Genomic DNA, 11611 nt, shown 5'->3' with positions numbered 1-11611 from the left:
GTAATGGCACAGCTCTATTCTGGAAAAGGGGGCGGGGAGCAGCAGCTCATTTGCATTTAAAGAGACAGGCCCGAAAAACAGCGTGTTTCTGCTTCCACTCAAAATAGGCATTTTCAAAATGATATAATAAATTATCTGTTGGGTATTTTGAGCTGAGACTTCACAGACACATTCTGGGAACACCAGAGACTTGTATTACATATTGTAAAAAGGGGCATAATATGTCTCCTTTAAGGCTGTCACAAAAGTATCTACAGTTGTAGAGCAGCTTTATAGTGGAATTGAGCTCATAATTGATCAACTTTGCTACAATGACACGGTTACTTAACTGAATTGAGTCAACTAAATTGAGCTGACTAATGACGCTGCTGTTTTTTGAAGAGCTGCTTTACAAACGAAATTGAAGTCATTTCATAACTGATGAATTTTAACACTGTTATTTTCCTGTTTATTACTGTGAAGCTCCTTTGAAATCTGTATTATATAAACTGCTACATAAATAAATGTGACTTGACTTTTAACATTCTTAATATTATTGTATCTTGATTCTTGGTTAATGCAAAACCCTTGACAGCAGTTTTACTGAAACTGGAATCTCACCTGCATGTCGAGCTCCTGACAGCGCTGTGCCAGCTCTTCTTTCTCTGCCATGACTTCAGTCAGATCCTCCAAGGCTTTTTTTAACTACCAAAAACAGCAACATTGAACAATACTACAAGATACTACATTTAACAACAATATCAATACTCCTGACAGTTCTCAAACTGACAATATGATGATGTTATACTATGATGTTATAATACTATGTCTGTATTTCTTACCTGTTCAACATCTCCAAGATGTTCTGTTCCTAACTGAGACACAGTCTCCTTGCTCATAAGCTGTAACCAATACAAAAAGCTTTGAAATTCCTTTTTTTTCTTTATAAATGAAAAAGTATATATGACCACAAAATCTGAATTAAATTAATCTGACCTCCTGAATAGCAGTCATCACCACATGCTGTACAGATTCCTCCAAGGTCATGATTATCTGGATATACTCTAAACAAAAAACACAGGGTTAAAATTATGATATATACACTCATCACAGGGAAAATAGCAGTAAATTATGATAGTAAATAACAATATTTAAAGGTTTGGGTGAACTATCCCTTTAGCTACCTTGTTTCCTGTCACATTTGACTGCACACCCCAGGATGAGCTGTAGGAGGCGTCCCAGCTCTACTTGATCAAACTGCTCTACCACAAGCGCCAGATCAGGCAGAGGGAAATCTGTGATCTTTTGAGCCAAAAGCTGAACACAAAGTGATCATAACACATATTCATGATTAGAATGAATCAGATTAGGTATGGTCATTGTATCTTTGAAAAAATAAAAAAATAAAATAAAATTTGAGAAAAATTGCAGGCATTAACACAGTTACATCATTAAACCACCCAACAACTACAAATTAATTTGACTGTAGGCATGTGTAAATTCAGAATGCTTTGTGTCAGAAGAAAGGTAAATTCTGAGTTAAAGTCTGACTGATGACATCTGAAACAGTTCAAATGAAGGCAAGCATTTTAATAAACCAAACCTTATCGTGTCATTTACCTCATTATAATAATCAACCATCATCTGCAGGATCTTTTTGAGGTTGTTCATCTGTAAAAATGTAGAGAATCAAAGACTTTAGCTTTGACTAACACATTATATTTGGCATGTTCTCCAAGTTAGATTTAAGCACCAAGGCCTAAAAGAAAAATAAATCTACCTTGAGTCTCACATTATTTCCAACATCCTCTTTAATGCGGGCCAGCCAGCTCTCACTGAACCATGAAGGATCTCTGTAATTGAAATTTATTGATCAGTGCAGTTCAGTCTTATCTAATTCAGATATTTTCAGATGCTTTCATTCAGATCAGTTGGTAAAATCAAATCAAATACGTTTTGTTCCAATCCCATCCTGCTTTAATGTGATCAGAATTGCGTCACACTCTCAGGCTCTCCAGACTCTCTGATAATAATATATTCTAAATTTCTCTACACTTGAATGTTTATTAAGCAAAAAATATATACATCAAAAACCAGTTTCAGGTAATATGACTCTGCGGACTACCCACAACTCAATGCAAGTCATAAAATATTCACACACTGACAAGCTGAGATATAAATCTGTAATGCTGACCTGGAAAAAACTAATCTGATTTAGTACAGCAAATAGGGAAATGAAAAATAAGGGCGAGTGAGTAATGTAAAACACAGTCAAGTATGAATGAATGAGTCAAAGAAACACTGCAGCTCAACTGGTAGTACATGGCGCTAGCAACGTCAAAGTCATGGGTAATCAATTAAATACAATGAAAGCAATATGAGTTACTTTAGATAAAAGCATCTGCCAGTGAATAAATGTCAAGTAAACGTAAACACACTCACATCTGATGCAGGGCCTGAGACATGGCTGCCCCTGAGGTCAGATCCTCCACTGTCTTACAGGGAGCTGCGGTTTTGAAGGTTTGCAGCTGAGCCACACATACAAAAAAGAAACAAACGTATACAGTACTATAATAAACAACAATACACTATGCATTACAACAGGGGTTTCCCAAACCTTCTTTTGTCTTTTTACATATAATCCCCTTACTTGCAAAATATTTCAATATTGAGATATTGTTAACATATCAAAAAATGTAACGACACATTAATAATAGTCATATTATTATTATTAATTGTAATTATTAAAAAAAGCTTTCAGTTTTATTTTGATTAATTGTTGTGTGGTCATTCTGACACAGAGAGGATTTTCTTTTCCCCAAAAATGCTTATGTTAATATGTAAAAAAATAAAATAAATTTGCTTGGATCCAAATCCAAGGTGACAAAAACATTAAATCCAAGCAATTTTTAAAAGGCCGGTCATTTTTGACTGGGAACAACAAATTGGGAAAAAGGATTTTCAGCACAGCACAAAGGTTAATTTTACATTTGATTTAATTATTAGTTTCCCATCAACTTGTCAATCCTTATTTGGGAAACCATGCATTAGTACAATAAAGGCTTTCAAAATCGCTACTGGCGCAGCGTGATAGTATATTTAACTGAAAATCCTGGAGGTTTTGTACATCTCAGTTTTGTCATCCAATCTGCTTTGACATAGCATAAAGCACTCTCACTAAAGAAGAATACAATTAACATTAACAAAATGCTCCATCATGTTGTTAAGGTTTATATTTACTAAAGATCTTTTGTACTGCATTACATTTTTTATAAACTCCAGTAACTTTATATATATATATATATATATATATACAGTATATACACACAAAATACTTTATCATATACATAAATTATACAGATTTGGGTGTGCAGCTCTAATGCATTAGAGATCACTATAGAAATGGGACTCTGGGATTCTAGCAAACAAATAATGCATTTAAAATATGCCATCTATTCAGGTAACCATTATAAACAGGGACATTATAAGCTTTAGAATCTTATAGGTCCTTTTGAAAACTATTCAGAAGGGGCCCTGGTGTGAACGCAGTGTAACACAGCCATGGATCAGAGCCAAATGCAGAGGACCGCGAGCACGCGCCGCATGCGATCACACACCGCAGTCAAAAATCAAAACGCCATCATATTAAACTGAGACAGGGAATATCTGATTGCATAAGACACATTCCACAAATACTGTAGCTAACCAGATTAGACGCCTAATTCGGATGAGGATGGAGTTGGCTGTGACTGTTGGTGCTGTTTACATGTCTAACAGCATTCTGAGTCTGGTTTGTCGTTATGATTTTTGTATATATTGGTGTCGCGTGTTGGACGGGTGCCGCTTGGAGGAATGAATGCATTTTTTAACGTTGTAATGATGCACCACAGAGCCCGTTTGGTTTACAAGAGCAAGTGCACACATCTACATGTCTTATTTCCGGTATTTTTGGACCATAGTGCCCGAAGGAAACGACTACCTGCGACAGGTAACGCTATCGTCAAAAATCTGATCGCAGATAAATAAACGATTCCTGATTCCAGTGACCTTTAGAGCTAAACTAAAAGATAGGATCTTACCCAAATAATCAGGCTCTCGCACAGCACCGTTTTATTTAAATCCATATCTCCTCTGTACGATCGGACAAATATTTCCGTCCACCTGTCAACAATGCGCTTCCCTTCCCCACCTGCGTGTGTATTTGCCCAGCGCTCAGCAGCCCTACGTTCACGTCTATTGCGTCTACGCACTAATTGATACGTAAAGGCTTCGTGAATGTCCGCCCCGACAGCGCGTGCTGCGTTGATAAGGATTGGGGGATTGACGGGATCAAGAGCGCAACAGCAAGAAATAAAACACCAATGGTGTATTGAGTTCAGGACACCGTGTAGCCAATCAAAACAGAGATCCGAGGAGCCTGGCAGAGCAGTGAACACGGATCATTTGGTGTAAGTTAATCGTTAGGTTTCCACACTATGGAAACCACAGCTATGACCAGCTAGAAACCATTCAATCATGTTCCCCAAAAAAAACAACAACAATTGTGTTAAACCATGAATGTAAATCATTATAATTTTTCAGTGCTTATTTTTAAATCTGACATTTTATTTGTTTTAATTTAACAGCTCACACAGTTTTCACAGACGATTGTTTTCTGTTAAACATTAAACATTAACATCTCTCAAGCCTTTTATTACCTTTTTGTAATAAGATAAGATTGTGATGCGAAGTCACATGCGTTTACCTATGGGATGAGCACATGTGGGAATACTTCATATACAAAATAAAAGACACATCAGTGCCTTTATTGCAAACATCTATATATATAAATAGATAATAATGGATAGAATAGAAATAAATATAAATAGATAAACTGCATTCCATTAAAGTTTAAATAAACTCTTTCTTTTATTTACTCCATTTATATTTTCTCCATAAAGCCACATAATTTGATAACATTAAAATATATACTAAAGCTCGATGGATATGCCTGAAGGCTGTTAATATTTTTTCTATTGCATCTTCAACCTGTTAACCACAAAACTCGAGACAGTGTAACTGGTGGGAGTAGTCTTTGACTGACATGACACTGGACTTTAAACCATGACAGCCTTCAGGTTCTCATTTGGGCCGTGGGTCTTTAACCCACCCCTGTGCCACCAAGGCCCTTGTGGATCAACAGCTGCTATTTTCAGCCACTATAACCTTGCAGTTTAGGCAAAAATGAGAAAGGTAAATATTAGCTTGAGCAATTTTTAGCAGAAATCTCCAGGGCAAATGCATGGAGCCAGTTTGGAAGTTGGGTAACTAAGTTACAAGAGCCATCTTATCAATAATGAATATTGATAGATATAAGAAACGTATAAATAACCCACACATAATAGGCTCTATTTGAGTATCCACATGTGTAATATAATAAGCCTATTGGGTATAGATTATTTTAATCGGCTGGATTGCCCTGGATATGATTGTTCCAGGCATCCTAGTGAAATGCCTTTCTTTGGTCATCACTATGGGACAGCTGTAGATTGTGTAAACTTACGGTAAACTATTGACAGGTTAACCAGACACCTAACCTACTTAGGAGGAGACTTACAACCTGTGTCTTTGAACCTGTGATAGTGGTCACATGACAAAAATACAACACTGGAGACTGAGAAATGGCCATGGCTTTGTGCAAATATTGTCAATCAACACATTTTCACATGCATTAACATATTGTAGAGGCCCGTAAGATTGCAAGCAAGTTTCCTGAATTTCGAAAATCCAACAGGAAATCAGTCTAGTTACCTAATCTCCAAAAAAAAGGGAACTGATGTGGGATTGATGCCCTGGTTAATGATTAACCCGTCTGTCAAATTTACTGTGTACAATGAAGCAGTAAGAAAGCATTCCAGTCTCTGCCTTCCACGAGAGAAAGTAACTGAATTACAAACAAGAAACATGCCCACCAGCCGCAGCTTCCACGACAGGTGAGAGAGACAAACTATTTGTGTTAGATTTGTATTAAATATATTTTATGCACGTTTTTAATCCAATTTGAAACTGTCTGCTGTGTAAATTGAATGTTGAAATGATGCCCTTATGAACAAAGGAAATTATTTAACTGGGAAGTTACATCAATATAATATAGATGCTGTTTTAAACAGTTTAATGATATGCAGCATCTGTTTAAAATATACATGTTATGATAAAGTGTCCTGAGACTGCAGATGAATTGTGTTATGGTATTGTGGGGCAATAAAAGGCACCACACAGACACTAAATATTATGACATCAGGCAGTTCAGTCATGTCAGTCTAACTTTATTCAATTCTAAATTGAACTCACAGTCCTACGATTCTCAAATACTTTCACATGGGATCATGAGCACAATGTTGTGTTGTTTTACAGATAATTTTGCTGTACAAGATAACATAACTGCATGATATCAAGCTGTAAGATGCAAATAGTTCTTTTCATATCAAAGGCAAATTAGTTCAGTACTGACATATTTCAAAGGCTGATGTACTTTAAGGCTGTCTGATGTTGCGTTATCTGGTATGAGTAAAACAAACAGGTGTGTCAGACAGTTAAATTTAGATTTCGTACGTGCTCTTCCAGACTTAGCCTGACCAGACTCATTGATAAAAAGTGTAATAAATTTTGTAAAAATAAATAAATTGGGTTTTATCTTGAGATTAATAAATGTTTTTATTTTAATGAAGAGGAATTAGGTACTTTCCAATACAGTTTACTCAGAATTTCAAAAGAAAATCTGTAAGCTGTAATGATACTTTAATGATGATGTTTTAACTCATGTTGCACATATAATGACGATGACCTTTTAAACTCTAGTCCTGCATTGTGATTTTAAGTCTCAATTTTGAGGCCTCCAGTGATCCCCTGAGGTGCTGAGGGGCCCAAGCCCACTGCCAGCCCAGCACGGCCCTCTCTGGATGGGGCATCATGGCCAGGTGACGGCCATCTGCTGAGCAGATGCCTGCCACACCTTGTGCAGAACCATTGGGGTTCATAGGATAGATTTCAGTCGGGGTCCCCGAGTCATCCACATAACGCAGAGGAGCCAAAGAGGCACCGATAAGCTTCTTCTGAGCCTCAGGAGAACGAAACAAAATGGCTGAACATAAAATCCACACTATTGCTTTTTAATAACTGCATCTCTCACTTTTGAAGGTGCTCTCTACACTCAAAGATAAGGAGTCAAGGCCAGCCACACAATCCTCACGTGAACAACAGAGAGGTGCATACACATTCCTACACATTCCTACACACACATGCACTGGCCTACTAGTAAACTAGACTACTAGTAAAATTCTTATATTTCAGTAAAATACTGCAATACTACAAAGTCATACATTATCATAGAAATAAATGACACATGCAACAGAGCAATATTTGTATAAAATACATTGCATAAAATTTTATTAATCATTTATTGCGTTTTTTTAAGTAGTATTTCTCTAAGAACTTAGAAAAGTTCATATTAATTCAGAGTAATAATGTTATTTTCCTGATTGCAGGATTTGCCTAAGATATGGTTACCAGCAGGCAACAGGGACAATCACTGCCCCGTGTGTTTACAGATTGCCAGCTATCCTGTAGAGACCAACTGTGGGCATCTTTTCTGTGGTGCGTGTCAACCTTCAAAACACATCACTGCAAAAAAAAAAAAAAAAAAATATATATATATATAATCATCATGGTGGTTCACTTTAGCTTAAGGTGCTTTAGACTAGTGTAACTGCTGAACTGTGAGAGAGCAGATGGTGGTGGGCATTTACACTGCAAGTACTCAACACTTACCCGGTCATGTGACTCTACAGTGTTGTGTATGGGGTTTAATATTATACTGTTGCCATAGTTACGATAGCCATGCCTCTCACTTGACCCAGATCACGTGAATACACACTCAGAGAGGGAATATTTGTAGATTTATATTAATAGTAAACTACAAGGTTAATACAAAATTCTAAACTGTTGTACTATCACACTTTACCTCTTCCACCGCAGGCGCTTTAAATAAGCACATTAAAGAGACTGAAATAAAGAGCGGCAAAGATAATAATTAGTAATAAAATAAACATGTGCTGATACACATGCATGTCTCTTTCAGATTTGATTACCTGTTCAATAACTACTATTATTTTTTATTATTCCTTCTAATCATATCAGCTCTACTAAATAGGCTATATAAAAAGTAGTGAACTTGATCAGCTACTTTATGTTAAATAATTGCTTTTGAGAAAAAAATCCATTGAATATGATTTACCAGATTTACCTGAATCCAAAAATAAATAGCAACAAACCATATTTTTGTGTTGTTTTAACATGACGTGAATGGTGGAATCCAAATGTCATTTCTGAATCACCAAAGCCAATGCATTTAAGTGGAAAAGCACATTTATGAGATCTATCTAATAAAAGCTGTTGTTCAGAATAAACTATTGAAAATAACACATTTCTGGCACATGGCACTGGGCACATGGTAAAGGAGAGACCCATGCTTATCTGTCTTCTGTCTCTTTCCCTCCCTAGCACCATGTCTGATATCTTACTGGAAACATTGCTCCTGGTTAGATGCCATCAGCTGTCCTTTGTGCAGACAGACGGTAAGAGATTTCTTAGCTGATGCACACTTTTTTGGAAAATAAATAAATAAATGCATTTTATTTGATGTCTTTTTACATTTGAGCTCTGAATAAAACTATTTCTTTCTTTCTTTTTAAAAAATCTTACTTACCCCAAACACTTAAATGGTATTGTATGATGATTTCCACAAAAAAATATTAAGCAGCACAACTGCTTTCAACATTGATAATACTAATGAATCTTTCTTGAGTACCAAATCAGCATATTAAAATGATTTCTGAAGGATCATGTGACAATGAAGCCTGGAGTAATGGCTGCTGAAAATTCAGCTTTGCCATCACAGGAATAAACTAGTTTAAAAGATTTTAAATTAGAAAACATTTTAAATTGTATGAATATTTCACAATTACTGTATATATCTGTGTATACATACAGAAAAGACAAAGCTCTCATTTTATTTGTTGTCTTTTATTCTTTATTCTCAGGTGAATAAGATGTGCCATCTCTTCAGCGAGACCAGAACTGACTGTAAAGAGACAGAAGTGCTAAAACACGTCAGAGAATATAACAAGCGCTACTCTGGAGCACCAAGACAGGTACAAACATTTGCTTTCTGTTAGACTAAAGCAATAATTTGTCTTTTTAAAATGTCATTAGCAGTTTTATTCAGACTGAAATCATACCATACATATGAAGTTTGGTTTTTGTGAAGTCAGACTGATAGACAATGTTATTGTAGCTACTGTAATTGGACATTGCACTGTACACTGCCATGCTCAGAAAGACAGGTGACGGCTGACTTGAAAAACTACACCATTCTTTCTGTTGACAAACTCGTGCCGCTCCCAGTAAATCCGTACAACTACCATTATTACTTCTCAGCAGAGAGATTATCATTTTATTTGCTCTGGACTATATCACATCACCACACCTATTTTAGTTCCTGGTGCCACAAATGTTGTGAAACCTCAGGCCAGGAAAGTTGTTTTCTACAGTTGGAAGACACCCACGGACATGTTTTTATTGTACAGATACACGTCCCACACTTGCTAGGTCATATGCTACAGTATGATTGTCATCTTTTCTTTTCTAGGTAAAGGATTACCTGTGCGACACACCTCTCTTCCTGCTCTTTCTGGTGCGATGGCTGGGGAACATGGGTGGCCTGGTGTGGCTGTTTCTATTGAGGGTAGCTGTCTGTGGATTTGGCGCTGCCATGTCCTTGGCCTCCCCACTGGAGACACTTCCTGGGCCGTTGAGCAGTGTGCTGGGTATGCTGGATGATTTTGTAGTGGTCTTCCTTCTTCTTATCTGCATTATTAACATCAACCAGCAGATGGGGCCGCAGAGGACAAGAACGCACTCAGTCACTCGGGGTGTGCTGGCCGACTCGTTGTAGAAGAGTGATAATGTGCTTACTACTAGCATGTTGAAATGACACTTATCAACCTTGTTGGCAAAGGTTAACAGTGTTATGACCTGCTGCACTTTGGTCTTATTGAACATGGATTTTCAATTATGTCTAGAATACACATACAGCACTAGATGAGTGGAGTTCTGATGTTTTAAAAACAATTTAAGGTGTTTTATTGAAGACAGATTGTACATAATAAATGTAAAGTGGTTTTGTAAATATGCAAGTTTCTAATAAATATTTTTATATATTGTTTCTGAATACTCGATTCTGATTGGCTGGCAGGTGTGCATTAAAGGGTTAGTTCACCCAAAAATGAAAATTAGGTTGCGTTTTACTCACCCCCGAGGCATCCTAGGTGTATATGACTTTCTTCTTTCAGACGAATCCAGTCGGAGTTATATTAAAGATCGCCTTTGATCTTTCAAGCTGTTTAATGCCACTCAGCGGGTGTTGCATTGCTTCAGTCCAAAAGAACTTAAATAAAAATCGCCCATCCATTAAAAAATAAAAAAAGTGTCTCACACGGCTCCGGGGGGGGGTGAACAAAGGCCTCCTGTAGCGAATCGATGCGTTTTTGTAAGAAAAATATCCATATTCAAAACGTAATAATCACTTTAATGTAGCTTGCGCCAACAGTTGTACACAGAAGCAGTTCCGGGAGCATGACGTATGAGGTCAGCGTTGCGCATACGAGATAGAGTCTCGTGAAAACCAACGTTTGCTTACAGGATCAAAGGAAAATTTTTTTATATAACTCCGACTGGATTCGTCTGAAAGAAGAAAGTCATATACACCTAGGATGCCTCGGGGGTGAGTAAAACGCAGCCTAATTTTCATTTTTGGGTGAACTAACCCTTTAAGTAAGAGATAATGCAAGGCTAGCTGTGCATTATGCCTTACATATTACACACACACACACACCACAGACATGACAGAAACATTTTATAATCAGGAATTTATTAAATGCTTTGAATTTAATGCTTTGAAATGTGTTTGCAGTGTTTCATCAAGAAAACTTTTAGTGGAATGATAATTTCAGGGATGCATATTTTGCTTTTTTATATATATAAAAAATTGTGATAATGCAATTCAAATAGCACAAATTTAGAGTGTAGTGTTTCATCAAACTTTTCTCAGTTAATCATTTCTCGTATGTATATTTTGGATTTTTGAAATTAAAAAAATGGTGATAATCGGCCATTACATTTTTATTATCAATAATGCTCAAAGAGCCCATTATGAATTTAGACATGTATGTGTTGAGGCATCAGTTTCCAGCAGGACTCTACATGTTAATTCTACCTGAATACAAACTAGATCTGTATGTAGTAATGTAAGATTTCAAAAAGTCTAAGAACATCCTAAATTTTCTAACAAGAGTCTTGAAGGGATAGTTCACCCAAAAATTAACATTCTGTAATTTACTCACACTCATGTCATTTCAAACCTTATTAAGAATTTTGATAACCAAACAATTTTGGTTCCCATTGACTTTCATTGTATGGACAAAAAATGCAATGCAAGTCAAAGGGAACCGAAACTGTTTGGCTATCAACATTCTTCAAAATACTGTATCTTTTGTGTTCAGCAGAAGAAAGATGCATACAGGTTTGAAATGAGATG

The 11611-nt window shown here is 36.5% G+C and overlaps 2 protein-coding genes across 2 annotated transcripts in view; one reads left to right on the top strand and one right to left on the bottom strand.

Annotated features, from left to right (window-relative positions):
• Positions 1–4274, bottom strand: part of hook1 (hook microtubule-tethering protein 1) — a 12317-nt gene extending 8043 nt beyond the window's left edge. The window contains exons 1-8 of the mRNA XM_016548765.1: positions 4059–4274; positions 2422–2507; positions 1760–1832; positions 1600–1650; positions 1164–1296; positions 976–1043; positions 822–881; positions 601–684 (exon numbers count right to left, since the gene is read on the bottom strand). Coding sequence (XP_016404251.1) covers positions 601–684; positions 822–881; positions 976–1043; positions 1164–1296; positions 1600–1650; positions 1760–1832; positions 2422–2507; positions 4059–4103 — 600 coding nt within the window. The 5' untranslated portion in view covers positions 4104–4274. The remainder of the gene's footprint in view (positions 1–600; positions 685–821; positions 882–975; positions 1044–1163; positions 1297–1599; positions 1651–1759; positions 1833–2421; positions 2508–4058) is intronic.
• Positions 4275–5885: 1611 nt separating this feature from the next.
• Positions 5886–10264, top strand: LOC107737298 (E3 ubiquitin-protein ligase RNF170-like). The gene is made up of 6 exons (XM_016548764.1): positions 5886–5951; positions 7156–7222; positions 7503–7611; positions 8518–8591; positions 9057–9167; positions 9665–10264. The coding sequence occupies exons 1-6, from the start codon at positions 5923–5925 to the stop codon at positions 9968–9970; spliced, it is 696 nt and encodes a 231-aa protein (XP_016404250.1). The 5' UTR covers positions 5886–5922; the 3' UTR covers positions 9971–10264.
• Positions 10265–11611: the final 1347 nt, after the last annotated feature.

The sequence above is a fragment of the Sinocyclocheilus rhinocerous genome, unplaced genomic scaffold (assembly GCF_001515625.1).
Source record: "Sinocyclocheilus rhinocerous isolate Xijiao unplaced genomic scaffold, SAMN03320098_v1.1 scaffold1606, whole genome shotgun sequence".
Taxonomy (NCBI): domain Eukaryota; kingdom Metazoa; phylum Chordata; class Actinopteri; order Cypriniformes; family Cyprinidae; genus Sinocyclocheilus; species Sinocyclocheilus rhinocerous.
The sequence above is the reverse complement of the archived record's forward strand: the minus strand, read 5'-3'. Positions and strand labels throughout refer to the sequence as shown.

What these genes read in the sequence shown, in the direction of transcription:
- LOC107737298 (XM_016548764.1), top strand. Translation starts at nt 5,923, where the DNA reads ATGCCCACCAGCCGCAGCTTCCACGACAG. An exon ending in AGCCGCAGCTTCCACGACAG is followed by an intron (nt 5,952 to 7,155) that starts GTGAGAGAGACA and finishes TCACTTTTGAAG; the next exon opens with GTGCTCTCTACACTCAAAGA. An exon ending in CTGTGGGCATCTTTTCTGTG is followed by an intron (nt 7,612 to 8,517) that starts GTGCGTGTCAAC and finishes TTCCCTCCCTAG; the next exon opens with CACCATGTCTGATATCTTAC.